At 37.6% G+C, this 21,361-nt stretch overlaps 1 protein-coding gene across 2 annotated transcripts in view; it reads left to right on the top strand.

Moving 5' to 3' along the window:
* Positions 1 to 21,361, top strand: part of STAP1 (signal transducing adaptor family member 1) — a 47,221-nt gene that overhangs the window by 12,906 nt on the left and 12,954 nt on the right. For both annotated transcript variants that reach the window (XM_043572577.1, XM_043572576.1), the window contains exons 4-8: positions 7,542 to 7,613; positions 12,692 to 12,805; positions 15,285 to 15,341; positions 18,266 to 18,438; positions 20,170 to 20,298. In XM_043572577.1, coding sequence (XP_043428512.1) covers positions 7,542 to 7,613; positions 12,692 to 12,805; positions 15,285 to 15,341; positions 18,266 to 18,438; positions 20,170 to 20,298 — 545 coding nt within the window. The remainder of the gene's footprint in view (positions 1 to 7,541; positions 7,614 to 12,691; positions 12,806 to 15,284; positions 15,342 to 18,265; positions 18,439 to 20,169; positions 20,299 to 21,361) is intronic.

Here is a 21,361-nt window from a genome sequence, read left to right as displayed (position 1 = left end):
TACACAAGCATGTGTGAGAGAGGAGCAAAGAGAGAGCAAGAGAATACCAAGCAGACTCCACACTCTCAGTGCAGAGCCCAGTGTGGGCTCTTTCCCACCAACTGTGAGATCATGACCTGAGCCAAGCTCAGGAGTCGACCACTTAACTGACTGAGCTACTCAGGTGCCCCCCCTCTTATATGCTTTGAAAGTGAATTCTACCTTGTCACAATAGGTTAGCCACATGATTACTTTGGCAGGAAAGAGGAATTGGGAAAAAGAAATTTCTAATTTGTAATTAAAAAAAATTTTTTTAATGTTTATTTATTTTGAGAGACACAGAGACAGAGCTTGAGTGGGGGAGGGGCGGAGAGAGAGGGAAACACAGAATCTGAAGCAGGCTCCAGGCTCAGAGCTATCAGCACAGAGCCCGACATGGGGCTTGAACCCACCAACCGTGAGATCCTGACCTGAGCCTAAGTCGGACACCCAACTGACTGAGCCACCCAGGCACCCCTCTAATTTGTAATTTAAATTTGATTATTCATTAAATGTTCATCGAAGTATTTATAATAACTGTTTCTGATGATGGTTAGCAGGAAGAACAAGGATTTTAGAGTCAGTAAAACATGTCTTTACCTGATGGTTTTGCCACTTAAACTGCTTGTGATCTTGTAGAATTTACTCTATCTTCTTGAGATTCAATTTTCTCAAACTATAAAATGGAAAAACTACAACTTGCCACCTAAAGTACAATGCCTGGAATACAACAGGTGCTCAACTAATTTATTCACTCAAACAATGTTTATAGTGTGTCCCCTATGCATCAAGCATCCTACCGAGTTCCAGAGAATATAAATATAACGCAAAGATCCTACCTTCAAGAGGCTTAGTCTACAGTAAGGAGTGATGACTCTCTTACCTGACTGTTACTCTACCTTTTCTTAGAAAGCATACTTTGAAATGGAAAGAATAAACTATAGATATAAATATTTCTGATGAAATTGACTTGTTTCCACTCGAATTCATAGCAACATCTTTCACTTGTATGTCAAGGAGAAGAGAGCAAGAGGATAACAATATTGTCTAATTATAGGGTGGTTTCAAGGATTAAAGAAGATAACATATAAAATACCTGGCTTACACTAAAGGTTATATTCATTCATTTTATTATTTATTATAATCTTATTAACATACTAAAATCAGTTTTGAATCCGTAGGTACGGTTGACCCTTAAACAACATGGGTTTGAACAGTGTGGGTCCACTTACACTTGGATTTTTTGATAAATATAGTACAGTGCTATATATGTATCTTTTTCTCCAATCATTTTCTTAATAACATTTTTCTCTAGCTTACTTTATTGTAAGGATAGATATATAATACAGATAGCTTACAAAATATGTGTTAATCGACTGTTTTTGTTACTGGCAAGGCTTCTGGTCAGCAGTGGGCTATTAGTAGTTAAATTTTTCTGGAGTCAAAAGTGATATGTGAATTTTTGACTGTGCAGGAGGGTCAGCACCCTAACCCCCTACATTGTTGGAGGGTCAACTGCTAATATGGCTCAAAGGAGAGCCACAGAGCTAGAGCACTAGTGAAAATAGAAGCTGTGAGAAAAATCTAAGGAAAATAATGGGATTTCTAGGCAGCAGCGAAGTGCCTGGGAACATTTAAAAGTGAAGGAAAGCCAGGGATATATGGAAGGTTATCTTTAAAAGAAAATGGGATAGAGGAAGTTGGGATACTCTGCAGAACGTTAAGTGGGGTCTTTGTTGAAGGAATTCAGAACATTTAAACTAGAGAAAATATAACTGAGGACTAACCTGGTCTGTAAGGAGATCACACATTTAGAGGTGCTTCCTAGCTATTTTTGTGACAGGGGACTTGTAAGAATTTAAGGATTTTTGCCCCTAGGAAAAGGTACCAACATGTACCATTTTAAATGCAATTCCAGAAAGTCCATGGATCCCAGGTCAAGAATCCATTAAAAATACATAATCTTCATGAAAAAGATAATGTGGACTTACTTAAACAACAGCACGAGAATTTTGGACTGGTCAGGAAGATTTATTTGATAATAAGCGCTATTAAATGCCACAACAGGATGCCAATGAAAACACAGTTTTTGCAAATGGGGAAAATTCTCATTTTTCTGGAACTGTTTGAAATTAAGATAGAGGTGTGCCTGGGTGGCTCCGTCAATTAAGCGTCAGACTTCGGCTCAGATTATGATCTCGTGGTTCATGAGCTCAAGCCCCACATGAGGCTCTGTGCCGGCAACTCAGAGCCTGGAGCCTGCCTCGGATTCTGTGTCTCCCCCTCTGCCCTCCCTGCTTGTGCTCTCTCTCTCTCTCAAAAATAAATAAACATTAAAAAAAATTAATAAAAGAATCGGAGATAGAACTTGGGCAACATTTCATAGTTTCTTCAATCTGTGATATGCCTTAAAAACAATATGTATAATATGTCTTTTAATTAACTTGAACATAAGAATGTGGTCACCATATCAGTGTCAAAATAACATATCTCTGACTAGTCCTCACCACTAGTTCATTTAGAATTATACTGGTATATTTATAAGAGCTTATCTGAAACTCAATCAAGACTGTGACCCACTGGTCTCTGCCTACTGAATATAAGTTTGATCTATTCTTAGGCTTGTGGCTGTGGTTGAAGTTCACAGGACCTATCGTTATTTGTAACCTTACCTTTCCTCCGGGCTGCCTTTATTCTTAGCTCACTACCTTTGTTCTTGCTTCTTCCCCCCGCCCCACCCTTAATAAACCCTCCTTAATCCTTTCCATGAATCTGTATGTTTATCAGTAAAACTCTTATTTTTCCCTGATTAATTCTACCCAGTTCATATCATTCTCTCCTGACTGAACCACCTCTGTAATTTTTCTTAGAAGCATAGATGGATGTCACCTGTATGTATAGAAGGAACTCAATAAGTTTTGGCAATGAGGGATTTTAGTTTTCCTATCATATGGCAGGTCAATACCCATAAATCTAATTTGGAAGACGAAGAGAGTGGTACACTTTGATGTCAGAGTTTTCTCTTGCTTACTTTTCCTCCAAGAATCATAGAATCTCCAGTTTGAACTTGATCTTAGATGCCATACTCCAGTAAAACCACACACCCTGTCATTAACTTCTCCAACCAATTTGCCTGCGTTCTGATCTTCCCTCTCTCCTTCACTCCTGTCCTAGTTCTAAATTATAGTGTAGCTTCGACTTGATTCCTGCATGGCAGAGGCTTACCAGTAGAACGGGATGTGAAAGGCTTAAAAAGAGAGATATGATTAAAAAAAAAAGTCCCCCCAAATCAAATTGTTTTATTAATCAGAAGTCAAACTTGAGAAAATCCAAGTACTTTTCAACAGAGTGGCTAGACACTTTCATGGTTTTTATAGAACATCTGCCTGATTATGGAGACAGTATATATTGACAACTTTTCAAGCCAAATTTCTCAATGCAGTTTTATATTTCTCTACTGAAGACAACATGAAGGCACCCTTTCATAGTATACGTGAATGGCGATGGGTTTCATTACTCTGGTTCACAAGATATCCTCCCCTTCTCATACATAATCCCACTGAAGGAGATCTATTTTGGAGATTTTTGGATGACACCACTGTCACACACACATACAAATCTCCATCCTCAAAAAGTAACATATGAATAATGAAAAATGCAAAGTACCTGTTAATAATGTGAGTGATGAGGTAATGCTTTTTTTTTTTAAGTGGCTAACATTTATGGTCCACTTGCTCTGTCCCAGGTCCCATGTGCTTTACACACAGTATCATTCCATTCAATCTTGAACAACTCTATAAGGCAATAGCAGGAGGCTGGTTTCTACCTCTATTCTTGGTCCTCTAGCAGTACACTCTCACACAGGAAAAACAATGGTCATTACCATCATCATCATCATACTTCAGTGCTTTTAATATATTCAGAAAGTTGTTCAACATCACCACTATCTAGTTCTAGAACATTCTCATCCTGCTAAAAAGAAATCCCATTAGCAGTTAATCCCTCTTCCCCTGCTGTATACATTTTTATATGCATTTGTTGGGATTTTTTTCTGTCTCCCAATTTTGAAACCAATTAAAAATTAAGACAGAGGAATCCCACACAGATCAATTAGGTACTTTTATCATTAATAAAATCTATCGCTATGTAGTTTAGATTTATGGCCAAAACAATGCTAACACTTTATACCAGATTTAGGTAGGCTTGAGCTACCTAGTTAGTGAGCTACTCACTAACTCAGTTTAAAAGCCACAAGCCTACCCCTCCTGGAGGCCCTTTACCACATGGCAGGACCAGAAAAAGAACACCTACTCTCTCCTAATACGCTGAGCAGAGAGAGGATAGAAAGGGGCTAAGTTGAACATGTTGCCTCTTAATTCACTCTGGCTGTACTGTGCAGGATAGATTGGAGGGCATAAGAAGGTGGCAGAGAAACCAGGTAAATGCTATCGCAATGCCAATAACACATTGGCTGATTCTTCAATCCTATGCCCCTTTGAATTGGTCTTTTCTATGTTAATTTGTTCTTAGCTCAGGAGGTATCAGGTTCCTTATGTAACATTATAGCCAGCTCTCAATTAGGAGGTAGGATGGACTGGAAAGACCACAGGGTTGGACAAAGAAACTTGTCCCACATTCCAACTCTGCCCCTGAAGTAGATTGCTACAGTAATACTACCAATTTGTTCAAGCCTCACTGTATGCATTCCCCCTTTGAAATGTGACTTCTCTGGTCTTTCATGAAGAGATTGACTTTATTTTTCTACCCCTTGAAATCTGGACTAGGTCATGCTTCGGTAAATGTGACAAAGGGAGAAAATTAGAAACCTCACACATTAGGTTTGCCTTCTCTTGCTCCTGGGAATCCTTCTGCCAGCATGTGAACAAATATAGGCTTACCTGACTGGAGACAAGACCCTGTGGAGTGAGACTCTGGTTTTCTCAGTAGAGTGTTTTCCAACACCAACAACCAATTCTCTGACTCTCTGGACACCATCTGGCTGTTCAACAATTCAGCTGAATTCTGACACTACCTATCCAGATGTAGTGCAGACCCCACCGCTTAGTTAAGGGCACAGTCCCGCAAGACTGCCCTCCACTTCAGTCACCAACTGAAAGTCCCAGACCTCCTATACTTCTGACCAACTCACTATAAATCAAAAGCTGCCATGATTCCCTCTGAAGACTTTATAATTTATTAGACTGGCTCACAGAACTCAGGAAGCCACGTTACTTACATTTTCTGGTAAAAGATACAAATGAACAGGCAGATCAAGAGGTCCATAGGGCAAGATCTGGAAGGGCCCCAAGCACACATGCTTCTGTCCGTACTGAGTTTGGCTGTACCAACCTCTCAACATGTGAATGTGTTCACCAATTAGGAATTTTATCAAATCACATTGTTCAAGAATTTTTATGAAACTTAAATCTCCCAGCCCATCCCCCATTTTTCCTAGAGGTTGGTGGGTAGGGCTGAAAGTTCCAACCCAGTAATCAGTTGTCCTTTTAGCCACCAGACCTATCTTGAAGCTATCCAGGGATTCCATCCTAAATCATCTCATTAATATAAACTCAGGTATTACGTAAAGTGACTCATAACTAGTAACAAAAACAGTCCTACCATTCAGGAAATTTGAAGGGTTTTAGGATCTCTGTGCCAGGAAATGGGGGACAAAGACCAAAACATATTTCAGTTCTGCATTCCCAGCTAGGACCCCAGGCAAGTGTGTGAGGCCACCCCTAGACCAGCCACAGTGAAGTATATCCAAAGAACGATCATCCAGCCACAGAATAATGGGAAATAGCAAACATTTGCTATTTTAGTCCACTAAGTTTGAGGGTGGCTTGTTACACAACAAAAGCTAACTAATATAGTACTTTATCAGACATGAAGAAAAAGGGATAAAATAGTTCTACTAAGAACATGAGAAAGATGATTGTTGTAATTCAAAATGAATTTAATCTTGAGCTTCGTGGGAACCAAGACAAATAAAAACAAGATGGGTTACAGAGTTTCCATTATTTGAGAAAAGAAGTATATCAGTTCTGAAGAGGTGAGAAACAGTTTGATGGGCTAAGAAAGGATAAATGGTATGTCAGTATTAAAGAGACACAAAATGCCATAATATATAAAAGTGTCTTCACATTTATAAGCATAAGAAAAAAATCATGTAATTCTCTTACATTAATCTTCAATATAAATCAAGATAATCCAGCATGTCATAAACATTGAGCTTATTAAACTCTAAAGGAATGATTAACATGTCTATAAAACTGGAATTTTTAAAAACATGCTTTTGGAAAGAGCTGGGTATGAAGGTAAGTATTTATACTTGGAAGGATTTTATTCTCGAAACCCCCATGTCATTCTTTTGTAATACAGCCAGTCTTCACAGAATGTAAATTCCCCTTATTTAAATAACTTTCACTTGAGTGAAATGAAACTAGGTTATTTAAATTTTTTAAACCTAAAAAGTTGTATTTCTATAAAACCCATAATAATGTGAATGTAGCAATAATGAATGAAATTCAGACTTCAATGTTTAGCTTTGATGTTAAACTATTTTTATGATTATGAACTATTCCATTGCCTTTATTTATATAAACATACACTATTTATAGGACCCACACTATAAGCCATGTACTCTGCTAAGTGCTTTACATATGCCAATTTATTCAATCCTTTCAATTGTCCTGGAATCTAGATATTTAATGCTTGTCCTATCTTGACCTCTAAATGGCTCCTCTTACAGGTGCAGGCTTCCACTGATGCCTACATAAAAAGTCAAGTGTCTTAGGGGCGCCTGGGTGGCGCAGTCTGTTAAGCGTCCAACTTCAGCTAGGTCACGATCTCGCACTCCGTGAGTTCGAGCCCCGCGTCAGGCTCTGGGCTGATGGCTCAGAGCCTGAGGCCTGTTTCCGATTCTGTGTCTCCCTCTCTCTCTGCCCCTCCCAGGTTCATGCTCTGTCTCCCGCTGTCCCAAAAATAAATAAACGTTGAAAAAAAAATTTTTTTTAATTAAAAAAAAAAAAGTCAAGTGTCTTAAATCAATGGGGAAAGTTTTGAAAAATGACCTATTTAAACACAAATCAAATTACATCCTTACCTCACACCTTATGCTAAAATAAATTTGTGAAAGATTTAATCAAGACCTAGATGTAAAGGGGAGCCCGGGTGGCTCAATCGCTTAAGAGTCTGACTCTTGGTTTCAGCTCAGATTACAATCTCAGGGTTTGTGAGTTCAAGTCCTGTGTTGGGCTCTGTGCTAACAGTGCAGAGCCTGCTTGGAGTTTTCTCTCTCTCCCTCTCTCTCTGCTGCTCCATGCTCTCTGAATGAATGAATGAATGAATGAACTTTAAAAAAAGGAGTTAAATGTAAAATTAAGCCATAAGTGGTGATTTATCTCAGGGTAAAGAAGAAACCTATATCAAACAGCAATTAAGGAAGTTACAAAGAAAAGTGGTAACAAGAAAACAGTTGAATATATACCAATGAAATAATGCTCTTAATTTCTTTCCCACAGGAGTATAAACATTACTGGACAGAGTTGAGAGGAACTACACTTTTTTTTTATTCTGACAAAAAAAGTCCAACAGTAAGTAGTTAAACACATTTGACTGGTTCAATTTTTTCCAATATAGACATGTTATATAGTTTTATTCATTTGGGGTTTTCTGTCTCTCAAGAGTAAAGATATTCTAGTAAAACCAATTCAAATAAGAACATTGATATCTGTGGATACTATCAGATATAAGACCTATGGTAAAGTTTCCAGGGCACCTACGAAGAAGATATAAACTTGTGTCTTTAGTTTTGCATTTTTTTCTTTCTGATCCCAATGGTAGAAACTTAGTTGAAAAGTGAGAATTTTAGCTAGGTAACAAGATACAACTTGCTTAATGCCAAGGGGTAGCCTTAATTTCCCCAGTTTTTTATCTTGCTGTATCATGCAGTTATTATCCGAAAGAAACTAGATGATCCCCAAAGCCTCATAACATAAAATATGTCACAATTTAATTTTTCTAGGGAGACGAAAACATAACCTGCTAAAGGGACTTCTAAGAGCTTAAGCATGAGAATAAAGATTCTGAGATTTATTTATTAGTATTAATTTCAAATAATTTATTTTTAATTTTTTTTATTTTTACATTTATTTATTTTTGAGAGACAGAGCGTGAGCAGGGGAGGGGCAGAGAGAGAGGGAGACACAGAATCTGAAGCAGGCTCCAGGCTCTGAGCTGTCAGCAGAGCCAGATGTGGGACTTAAACCCACGAACTGTGAGATCATGACCTGAGCCCAAGTCGGACACTCAACCAACTGAGCCACCCAGGCGCCCCTATCAAATACTTGATTTATATTTCAATTTTTCCACAAAGATCAAAAACTGTGTATTTCATTTTTCCCACAAATAAAATGTAGCGTTTTAGTGTCAAATGTTTGCCTACCATGGAATGCTATAGGAGATTTTATGATCTAGTAACTTGTTTAAATACAAACATTTTGTACCATGGATGCAGTAGCCCACAGTTCTTGGAACATCATTATTACATGCCCAGATTTAATGAAAGAGACAGAAAAAACAGCCTTTGTGATGTATTCCACCTTGCAGGTATTTTAGTGCCATTAGTGGTAAATTAACCAGAAATCATTTAAAAAACAAACAAACAAAATGTGTTGAGCACTGGGTGTTACATGTAAGTGATGAATCACTAAATTCTATTCCAATATTACACTATATGTTAACTAATGAGAATTTAAATAAAAGATTGAAAAAAAAATAAGAACATGCAAAAACAAACAAACAAAAACAAACTTAAAATGATGACTTTCACTAGAGTTCTGGACAGGTAAGATTCATATGGAGGTGTTTTCAAATGCCATAATAAATTTTAATAAAATGAATCCCTCTGTTGTGCCTTCCAACTTCCTACTGATGTCAGTGAGACTATGAGAGACACTGGTCTAACCCTTGTACAGTATACATAGTGGGTGAGTGAATAGTTATTGCTCACTTGCTACCTGGCATGAGGCAGTACAGCTTAGTGAGTACAGCTTAGTGACTGCCGCCTGGTCTTCAGGCAGACTGCCTAGCTTGTTATCCTGTCTCTGCCACTGTGAACTGTGGGTCTTGGGCTAGTTACCTAACCTGTCTGTGTCAGTATATCAGACAGGGAACTGGTAGGAAACAGATGACATCTCAAATTGGGCTTTTTTTTTTTAAAAGATTTTTAAGTAATCGCTAAACCCAACATGGGGCTCGAACTTACATATGCCCCTAACCGAGATCAGGAGTTCGTGCCCTACTGATCAAGCCAGCCAGGAGCCCCTCAGATTGGGCATTTTTGAAGAGAGCTTAATGAAGATGCTATATTCAAAGCAGTGGACAGGATATAGGAAAACTACAAAGGATAGAATAGATCTCTGAGGCTAGGAACAGTTCCCTACTTTGATGCCCAGAATTTAAAAAAAAAAAAAAAGTGGGAGAAGAGTGAACAGAAGTGTATGAAGATGACTGCATTGAGAGGAGTAAGATCTTTGACTGAGGAAGCAATTGCATAAATACCTCACTCTCCTCAGGCTTCTGATCTCCTGCCAGTGTTAACTAGGGTCCAACCCAATGGGAATAAAGGGGACCTTGATGTTGTCCCCACAGGTCCCTCTCCTGTGCACAGCACTGTGTGGTAAAGGGATAAAAGGAAACCCAGGGAAGCAAATAAAAGATCTTGTCCAACATCATTTCCAAATCCCTAAAATTAGGATAAAAAGAATCACCCATTACATGAGGTTATCAAAAGGATTAGACGAGATAATGAATGTAAGGTCTTGAGAGATGAGCTGCCACATAGCACGCATTCAAGCATTTTACATACATTATCTCATCTAATTCACATAACAATTCTTCTGGGTGGTATACTATTTTAATCACCACTTATAGATGAGAGTAGTCAAGTTTAGGGATTCAGAAGTTGTACAAGATCAGACAGTTAATGAAAGGGGTACCATCCAGGTCCTGCTCCTGAGCCAGCATTCTTAACCACTATGCCATGAACAGACTGTTACAATGAAATACTGCAGAATTGTCCATCTACTCATTTTGTTAAAAGAGGGTGCAGACTTTAGGAAATTTGGGGAGGGGGCGATAGTTTCAGGAGAAAGCATAGAGATAGAACAGGTGAGAAGTGGAGATAATTCAGCTTATAGTAGGGAAGAATTTAAAGCTGCCTTGACATATTTGAAAGACTGTCAGGAGGTCATGTGAAAGAGTCAATGAATTCGTTTCATGTTATTACAGAGAAAGAGGACTAGGACCATTGGATGGAAATTAACTGGAGGAACGACTGTGCCTTAATACAAGGAAAAGCTTGCTAGCAGGCAGAATGGCATAGAGGCATAAGTTCCATGTTGTTTGAGATATTCCAACATAGACAGGATGGCTACAGGGAGGGATGCCGTGGAGGAGATTCAAGCATCAGATGGCAGCTGGATTAGACAGATGACCTTTAAGGCTCTTTTCAAACCTACAATTAAAAAAAAAAAAAAAGATAAAACTTCCTTTCTTCTAATCAATAGATCAGCACTCTATCTAATTCGGCCACTTCCTCCTCTGTTGCTTCCTCCTTTGTCTCAGCAAAGTTTACTTAGCTTAATCTAGACAATCCATCAGAAAAAGATTTGTGTGCAATTTTTTAATTCTGTCCTGCTTCCCTTATACTTTTCCATCCATTTTTAATTGCTCTTTGTCCATTGAAAATAAATAGGTCAACCCAAACGAACCCACAACTTCATCATTATAGAAATAGGTCTGGAAAAAAAATTTACTTACTTATTTTTCTGCCTTACTTTATTCAGAAAAATAAAATAAGGACACAAAGCAGAACCTAGTAAAATAAGTTCTATTGGGCAAAACAGAGGAAAATAAAAAAGTCAAGAATGAGGCTAATTCAGAAAAAAAAATTATGCCATAAAAACTCTACTATACTTACTGGAGGTGGATTTGATCTTCCCACACTAGAGAACAGGTCTGACCAGCTGCATACAGAGTAGCCCATATATACCAGTTGTTCAGAAGAAATATTCTAATTGTATTGGGCTAAGAGAGGAATTTCTTAATAGGATCCTTATAACCAGCGATGTGATAAATGTTGAAGAAGAGCATTCTTGAAAAAATCATGTGTATGAATATATGTATACAAGTTTATTATAAATATTACTGATATAAAGAATGTGTAGCACAAAGTTGAAAAAATAAAATATACAATTTTAAAAAATATTTTCTTTCTTAAAAAAATTTTTTTAATGTTTATTTTTGAGAGAGAGAGACAGAGTGCAAGCAGGCATAGGGAGAGAGAGAGAGGGAGACACAGAATCTGAAGCAGGCTCCAGGCTCCAAGCTATCAGCACAGAACCCAATGTGGGGCTCGAACTTACGGACTGTGAGATCATGACCTGAGCCGAAGTCAGACATTTAACTGACTGAGCCACCCAGGCGCCCCTACAATATTTTTTATTATAGTTTCCGTATAGGTAATTGATTCTCACAGATACTTTCATTGATCTTTCTGAACTTGGATCCACAGGCAACTAAAATTGCAATTCAATCATGATTTGACAAATGCAGTTGTCTTCCAATCTGCTGTTTCCCTAATAAATTTGTCACTAAATGTGACATTTGATATGAATGTCGACTGATATTTTTGTTTATATTAATGATAAGAGGAAAGCAAAGCAATAATCATGTATGTTAGAACTTCACCTATTTTGATAATGACATGGGTAAGTTCTTTGCTAAACAACATGATAATTTATGAATCATGGGACAATATTTTGTCAATTTTTTTTGTTCTGTTCACAATGAAAAAGTTTCAGACACAAGAAACTTTAACATTTTATCTGCTTTATTAATATTTTACCCCTCACATTGCTACCCAGAGCCCAGCAAACTGTGGCCCTTGACCCAAATCTAGCCAGTGGCCTGATTTTGTACAGTCTATGAGCTAAGAATGTTTTTTACATTTTCAAGGTGTTGTATGAAAACAATAAGAATTTGCAACAGAGACTCTGTATGGTCTGCAAAGCCTGAGACATTTACTATCTAGCTTTTGCAGAAAAAAAATTGCTGGCTCCTAGGACAATTAACAAAACAATAAATCAAGCCCTAATTTGTAAGGTTTACCAATTTCCAAGGTGTAAATACTCCCACCACAGCTGATTTTAACCTATCAATGTGACTTTCCTGAATTGGGAAGAAAGATATGGTAATACACTGTTAGATAGTATTTCCCTCAAACAGAAATGAGGATGTAAATAACCTCAAGGGCATAGCAAATACAATGTAGCAATATAATTAGAAAATAATGAGTTTTGAATTTTAGTTACCTTTGTTTTTAATATAATTGTATGTTTATATAATTTAATTTTTAACAGCTGTGTTTAGGGACTGGCTTGCAAACTTCCTAAAAATGAAAAAATCAGCTTTTGCAAACTCATGTGGGCCAGGTCCAGCACACCATCACAGAATACATCTCCAAATGCCTTCTGAGTTGGGAAGGCTTGCGATGCCCAGTTGAAAGCCAGGATTTCATGCAAGGTCCAAATCAGTTATGTTCCTCCTTTCTAGAACTAATGTATGTTACCCATGAAACAATTTAATGAGATTTCCCTTATCTTTGCAGTATGTTGACAAGTTAGACATAATAGACCTCACATGCCTTACTGACCAGAATTCAACCGAAAAGAATTGCGCAAAATTCACCCTTGTTTTACCAAAAGAGGAAGTGCAACTGAAGGTGAGTGAGGAGACGCAATTAGTTGGAAACAAGTTGTTATAAATAGCACTCGCCTCTTCACAACCCACTGGGCTGAGGTAAAGAGGAATCGTAAGAGGACCTGCCAAGTCTCATTCTTTGTTCGTATTTCTTGCCTCTTGCCAAAAACTGCAGTTTTCTAAATAGGGATTTGAAAGGGCCTGTCCACTTGTTTAGTATACAAGCACATTGAAACCATACACTTCTGTCCTCTGACAAAGTCAGAGATCCCACCTGGTGTTTTTAAGAAGTTGTTCTTGAGTTGATACTTACCAAGTTCCCAGATGAATCTGAGACGTGTCCAACATGATACATGTTTGGAACTACTGAATTAGACAAACCCGCATTTCACAAATCGAGAGATATTTTGCAAGGCAATTGGCCTGTACTGTAATCTTCAAAAATATCGCTGTGAGAAAAGCCAAAGGAAGGCCAGACACTTGTGTCCAATTTTGGAAACTGTGGCGTATGACAGCTACATGCAGTGTGTGATCCTGGACTGGATTCTGGGCTAGAAAAGGAAAACAAAAAACTATAAAGAACATTACCATTACAATTAGAAAAATTCAGAAAAGAACTGTGTATTAGATATACACCGTTTGTGAAAGATGGTATTAATCTCATAAAACTCTAAGCCCCACACGAGCAGAAATTTGTTTGTTAAATTCATCACTGTACAGTTAGTACTTGCACAGAAAAAAGTTTTTCTTGAATTGACATTCAAAGCGAGCCAGTTAAAGTCAACCAACAATTACAGTGTTAAACGTATTGTTGCAATTGAATAAGAAGTTGTTGGAGTTGGCCTTGCAAGCACTGCTCATGAATCTTTACAGTACCGTAGTCCCCCTCCCCCCCTTAAAGTGGTTACAGTTACCCGTGGTCAACTGCAGCCTGGAAGCAGATGGTCCTCCTTCTGACCTTATCAAAAGGTCAGTAGTAACCTAACACTCCACCACAAGGCCTACGTCATTCACCTCACTTCATCTCATCGTGTAGGCATTTTATCATCTCGCACCATTGCAGGAAGTAGGGTGAGTACAGCACAATAAGATATTTTGAGAAAAAGACCACATTCACATAACTTTTATTGAAGAATATTGTGATAATTGTTTTATTCCATTACTGTTGTTAATCTCTGTGTCTGATTTATAATTTAAACTTTACCATAGGCATGTATGTACAGGAAAAACATAGTATATGTAGCGTTTAGTACTATCTTCGATATCAGGCATCTACTGGGGGTCTTGGAATGTATCCCCATAGATAAGGGGGAATACTGTACTAGGAATCACTTGTTAGGAAATCTAGGCCCTACCCCTAACCCTGGGCCACAGATTTTTTGTTTTAAGCAAACTTCCCAGATGATTCTGATATGGTGGATAAAGAACACGAGATTGGAACCATATGTCTGGGGTTGAATTCTGGCTGTTTTATTCATCAGCTGTGTAATTGTAGGCAAGTTACTTAACTCCTTTATGCCTTGGTTTCTTCATCCACAAGTAAGTCTTTACTCAGATGTATCTCTCTTACTGAGACTACCTGGACCATTTTATTAAAATTGCAACCCTTTTCCTCTCCCCTAGCCCCTAATGACATTCTCAATGAAATTCTCAATTACCCTGCTCTACATTTTATTCTCCCATTTATTTCCTTCTGACGCTACAATATTTACTTACTATTCTACTTATGATATATTATTCCATAACTAGATCCAAAATTCCAGAACAAGGATTAGTATTTTGTTCTCTGATGTGAACCAGTACCTAGAATAGTGCCTAGCCCTTAAGGTACTCAATAAATATGTTAAATGAGCAAATCTATAAAATAAAAATTTCTTAAAGTAACTTTTGCAGAATTACCATAAAGATTAAATCATTTAATGTGTGAAGTACTTAGAACAGTAGCTGCCCCTTATAAATACTTAATAAATGTTGGCTATATTCGTAGGATTTAGAGCTAAGAATTGGAAATTTTTAAGGACTAACTATATTGGTCTTACCTGGTTGCAAACTTAAAGCCAGTCAATATTAAATACCAGTGGGGTGGATCAACCATTAACTCACACATTGCAGAAATAAGTGAATAACATTTACTTTTTTAAAAGTAAATGTGTATGATTTTACTTGTTTGGTAAGCAGATAGATTGAAGTTATATACTTCTGACAAAAGAAAATAGTTTTGGAATTTCATAACATATACATTGTCTTAAACAAAAAGGAAAATGAATTGTTTCTTCCTTTCAACTAATTTAAAGTGCTTTAAAAATTACAACTGACTTTTTAAAACAACGTGCTTCAATAGAAAGATATGCATTTTGTCAACCTTGCTGGGTTTTGATAGCTTACACATTTGGAGTCTTATGAAACAATCATACAAAATTCTAAAATTACCTGAAGTTAATAAAAGTGTTAATGTTCACACTTATGTCTTTTCTTCTTTATGTTTTTGTTTTCATCTTCAGACAGAAAACGCAGAAAGTGGGGAAGAGTGGAGAGGCTTCATTCTTACAGTAACAGAGGTAGGAAGGACATTAGTTTTGATTGATCCATTAATTCAACAAATATTTACTGGACACTGACTATGAACCATACAGAGTGAAAAGGGTAAAGTGAAGATACAAGAATTGAAAAGGACAGATATATACCCGTACATTTACTCATGAAATTTATATTTGTATGAGGTGGATGGAAAGGAAGAAAGGCAATAAACAAAATAGTTTAAAATTGTGATAATTGTTATGAAGAAAATAAACCAGGCCATGTGCTAGCTAGAGAGTAACAGGTGGTCAGGGAGATCTACTTTTTGGTCTTTTGACACAATGGTTCTTTGTATATGTTGATAGTTACAGCTTATATAGCATCATCTAAAATACTTTCCAATTCCTTATTCATTTAATACATATTTATAAAATGCTGAGATGAATTTTATGAATAACATAAACAATATAACAGAAAGACCATCAAAATGAATATTCACCTTTAAAAATTTGTTTAGTTAGTCTTAAGACAAAAGGATGCTTACCTGTTCAACTCCCATGGCATCTTCTCAGAGACAAATAGTAAGATGTACTGCTTATAGTTAACAGTTGCAGCAGGATGTCTACCATTATTTTAAGTGAAGCTTCTGTAGCAACTGTCTTATAAACATTAGGTACTTTAAGAGCCAGCCCCCAACGAAGGACCATGTTCTCTGATACTTTTAGAGAAGAAGTCAGTTAGGTACAGACTATCCAAAGCGAGTTCCTAAGTAAAGGCTTTGCAGTCACATGAGATAAGCACTGCACTTTACTGAGATGATGGATGCTGGGTTTTTTTAGGTTTCCTTATTTATTTTAAGAGAGAGAGACAGTGCAAGCAGGGGAGGGGCAGAGAGAGGGGGGGAGAGAGAGAATCCCAAGCAGGCTCCATTCTGTAAGTACAGAGTACAAAGTGGGGCTCAATCTCATGAACTGTGAGATCATGACCTCAGCCAAAACCAGGAGTCAGATGCTTAACTGACTGAGCCACCCAGGTGCCCTGATGCTGGTTTTTTATATCAGCCAATAACAGGTGAAAGTTGGACGTTCAGCTACCATGTAGGGAAGTCTTAGGAGGTTAGAAAACTGGACGAGTTAAAGATGTGAAAGACATTTTGACTTGTGTGGAGGAAGAAACTCAATGGGGAAGTCCAGTGGTGTTGTGAAAAAGCATCTTTGTGTGACACAGCACTTTTATATTGGGATACAAGTATCCCGAGGGTATATGAGTAGGTATCAAAGAGAATACCAAAACCACTGGAAAGCCTTGGGGTGCATCTACCTGGTACACTAATTATGTTTTGGCAAAAAGAAATTGTTTTTTAGTTTTTTTCCTTAAGTTAAGGATAAAAAGCATTATTTTAATTAAAATGTACATAATTATATTACAGAATGCAAAATAAAATTCATGTGAATTTCCAAGAGAAGAACAGTTATCTTAAATTTTGTGCTGTATGAATGTTGTTTTTTACTAGGTTCCCTGAACACTCTGTGTACATTCACACCATACTGTTGTTAGGACAGCTTTACCAGAAGTTCGAGAAACATAGACTGTAGTTGAAAGAGCAGAAAAAGAAAAAGAAAGGAAAAGAAAGAAAGAAAAGAAAAGAAAAGAAATGAAAAGATAAAAAAGAAAGAAACTTTGCTTTTGAATTAAATAAACTGGAGTTTGAGTCCACAATTTTCTAGCTATGTGATCCTGTTAGTTATTTAACTTTTCTGAACCTTTTTCTTTCTCCTGAACCTTTTTTTTTTCCTATTTGTAGAGTAGGGATAACATACCTCTCTTATAGTATTGCTGTGAGGATTTGCAATAGCACAATGCTTGGGACATAATAGGCAATTAATAAGCAGTACCTTCCTCATTAGTTTCTCCTCATTCTATTATTTTATTTGCTGGATTGGTATATAAGGAAATAACTATACTGATTATTAGTTAGCTTAGCTAAGTTATCCAGAAAAAGTCTCTAATCATTTTTTATTGTGTACCCTTATTCTGTTTTTATTTCAAACTTCACAAACACACATATATGCACATATATAAGATATAAGCAATAGGAATTAATAAGCACATGTAAATAGGCCATAAGGAGATGTAAATCAGGGGTACGAATATCAGGAGGGTATAGGTTACTCAATCCAAAATACATCTCTAGAGAAGGCTAAAAGAAACTAAGTACAACAGTATCATAATCCTAATGTGTGAATGAAAATGTGAAATACACACACAGATACACCGAAGTCTAGACCTCTGGCTACAGATGCTCGGTCATCTAACAAATAGTTCCATCTGAACCCTATGTTGCCATATGGCTGGTGCAGCGAATTCCAGGTTAGCTGTGGGACAGCAAGGCACCTCACTGGTACTTTGGGACTTAACTGGCAGCAAGAACTAGTGAGGTCAGAATGAAAAATGAGAGATATGTTGTTACTTGAATTAGCCTGTAGTGCAAGGTGGGTAGACTTTGCTATGTGCCAGGCCAAAAGGAACAGTTCTAGGAAGAAGGAAGAAGATTGGGCACATTGTGCAAGTTAAAGCTGTGTGGTTGGCTTGAAGGCAGTTTTTTTTTTTTCTTATGTCTATTTTTAAGAGACAGAGACAGAGAATGAATGGGGGAGGGGTAGAGAGAGAGGGAGACACAGAATCCAAAGCAGACTCCAGGATCTGAGCTGTCAGCACACAGCCCAATGTGGGGCTCGATCTCACAAACTGCGTGATCATGATCTGGGTCGAAGTCAGCCACTGAACTGACTGAGTCACCAGGTGCACCTTGAAGGCAGTTTTAAGACACCAAGATCCTCTATTCATGATCCTCTCCATCCATGTCAGATAACTGAAGCTCCTTAGGACCACAGCGGTCTCCTCTTTGCTGAAATCACTTAGTTACTCTGCTTTCTTCTTTGCCTACTGACTTAATTGGTTTCAGCTGTCAGTTCCCCTACACGTGTCACTCCTTCCTGGGCAAGTAATTCGACTGCAAGAAGTCCTAGAGAGAGAGAAAAGGAGGAGGATTGAGACAGAGCGGATACCGAGTTCAGCTATAGAAAAGGAGCAGGAACCTACTGAAGATTATGTGGATGTACTGAACCCTATGCCAGTGTAAGTGTACCACAAACTCTAGTTTGTTTATTAGATTGTTAATATTAATTTCTAATTATCAAGGAGAATGAGCCATTGACCTCATTAAACCAGGGATAGTAAACTGTCTTGTGGATGAACATTAGATCTCGGAGTAGATGCCACATTTCCTCTTCTATGTCATGATCACCAAAATTCAAAATGCAGGTTTTACCGCACAGGAAATCCCCTTCCACCCACACCTTTAGACCAAGTAGATATTCTTTCCAAAGCTCAACCCTAAATAAAAACTGCTATGTAGAAGGAAGGAAAAGATGTTGGTTTTTTTTTTTTTTTTTAACCATGCAACTCCATGGTTGACTGTTTTTCTGTCAGAAAATTAGACCAAAGAGTTTCAAGTATCTGAATGTTCTATTCAGTTGTCTAATCAGTGAGTACTGATTGAGCTTGTACTTTGAGGAAAGCCCTGTGAACAGTGTAGAAGGTGTTGGTGGGAAAATGAAGAGGCACAGACAGGCTGAATCCAGCAACATCCTTATTTTTCACTCTTATATTGCTGAAAAGTGTGGCTAAGATTGGGATCCCTTTCCTCCTGAAGTCGAGGTCTTCTTGTCAGGGAAACTTACGCTGGTACCACCTGCGACATCAGGTTCTGCTCTGTACAGTCTTGCTGTACTATAATTGCTGACACCTGCCTACCATCACTCTCAGCTGAAACCAGTGACATTTGAAGGACTGATAGGTTAAAAGTCACAAAAACTGCCTCTTTTTCTTTTTTCCTCAATAAAACAAGTAATACGTATTTTTACAAATAGATAAAAAGAATATTAAAACCATTCTTTTTCCCACCACACAGAGATATTCACTGTTAACCTTTTGGGGAATTGCATATCTTGCCATATTTTTCTCTGTTGAAAAAACCCAGACTTTTCATTGACTACAAAATTTATTATAAAAATGAGAAGTGCTTTCTTAAACATTTATGCATTAAAATAGCATCAATGCCATTGGAAAGCCATATTATAATAAAAGGAGTGGATTCAGATATGCCCTTAAATATCAGTTATTTAAAACAGAGACCATACGGGGCGCCTGGGTGGTGCAGTCGGTTAAGCGTCCGACTTCAGCCAGGTCACGATCTCGCGGTCTGTGAGTTCGAGCCCCGCATCAGGCTCTGGGCTGATGGCTCAGAGCCTGGAGCCTGCTTCCGATTCTGTGTCTCCCTCTCTCTCTGCCCCTCCCCCGTTCATGCTCTGTCTCTCTCTGTCCCAAAAATAAATAAACGTTGAAAAAAAAAAAAAGAAAAAAATAAAACAGAAACCATAGAAGAGAACCATCTATAGAAATGTTTTGTATCCCTGAAGAGAAACCACCAACCAGTATTATTTATCCAAGAGCTTATTATAAACTGAGATTATGAACTGGAGATACACTATTGATTCTTATTTTAGATTTTCAAATGGTAATGGTGATTACATACTGACCAGTAGGTAACTTTTCAGATCCTCTTTGGTTAAAGAAAGAGGTTTGGAGGGATAAGGGAAGAAAGACCTTAATTAAGCATAAGTGTACTTAATAGTGCCCCAGGCTTGTAATAACAGTAATTATATCATTGTAATTGTAGTAATAAAACTGGGAATTAAATTAAGAAAAATTAATAACTACAGCTCTTAGAGTTATTTTGGTAGCATCTTTTTCAACTAATGATCTTCATCAGTTAAAAAAATCCTGTTTTTCATCTCACCTTTATAGATGTTTTTATGCGGTGTCCCGGAAAGAAGCAATCGAGATGCTTGAGAAGAACCCTTCTTTGGGAAATATGATCCTGAGGCCTGGTAGTGACAGCAAAAACTATTCCATCACTATCCGGCAGGGGATAGAGTATGTTTAATTAAAAAAAAAAAAAAACATATGGAATTGTTAAAAGCAGGGTATCACTTTAAAAGGCAAAGTCACACAAGATCAGCAGCTGCTGTGTGTTTTGTTGGGGCTAAAGATAGAAACACAAGAATAGAGAGAGAATGTTATAGAAACAATGTTAAAGACTGAGCCAAGGCTAATATTTACTGCAGGGAAGAAGAAGAATGGACAAATTACTTTGATCTTGAGTATAGTTCTATTGTTCATTCATTTCAACAAATATTTATTGAACAACTACTAGATGGCCAAGTAATATGTTAGGTACTGAGGATGGAGTAGTGAACAAAACATCATCCCTGGTTTAAGGAGTTTACATTCTTGTAAGGAAACATGGACTATAAATAAATAACATAACTAAAAAGTCATATATATGGTAATAAGGTCTATAGAAGTAAAATAAAAGAGGATGAGGGAGATGGGAACTGTCAGAGACAATATATAGAGAAAGGTTTTCTTATTGCTATTGTTGTTTTAATACAGAGTGGTCAGAGAAGTCCTACTTTATTAACTGACATTTAATTAAGCAGAGGCCTGAAGGAAGTGAGGGAACAAACCTTGCCCAGGTCTGGGACAAGAGCATTCCCGGTAGCAAGTGCATGTGCCCAGAGGCAGAAGTCTGGGTTTGTTCAAAAACAGAAAGAGGCTGCTTGGTGATGCCAACAACGAAACAGTGGTAGATGAGATTGCAGAGGTGGGGGTGGGGACCAATTACTCTAAACCCTACAGGTCATTGTAGGGACCTGACCTGGGTTATATACTCTGAATGACATGAGAGGTCACTAGACCGTGATGAATGAAGACGTGACATAATCTGACATCTATAAAAAGGACTGCTTAGGAGTCTGTTGGAAAGGTGAATAATTTCTTTCTGGTAAAGTGGCTTACCTTTGATGAGATCAGTAACACATACAGAAGTTGATTTTTCCATGTAGCTAAGGTGGTTGGATCTTCGAAGGTCACTCCAGCTCTCAGGGTCCATGAAATCTCACATTTCAATAGGTACTCTAGGTTAGTTAACACTTTA

This window comes from Prionailurus bengalensis, chromosome B1 (assembly GCF_016509475.1).
Source record: "Prionailurus bengalensis isolate Pbe53 chromosome B1, Fcat_Pben_1.1_paternal_pri, whole genome shotgun sequence".
NCBI lineage: Eukaryota > Metazoa > Chordata > Mammalia > Carnivora > Felidae > Prionailurus > Prionailurus bengalensis.
Note: the sequence above shows the minus strand (reverse complement) of the source record. Positions and strands in the feature narration are given on the sequence as shown.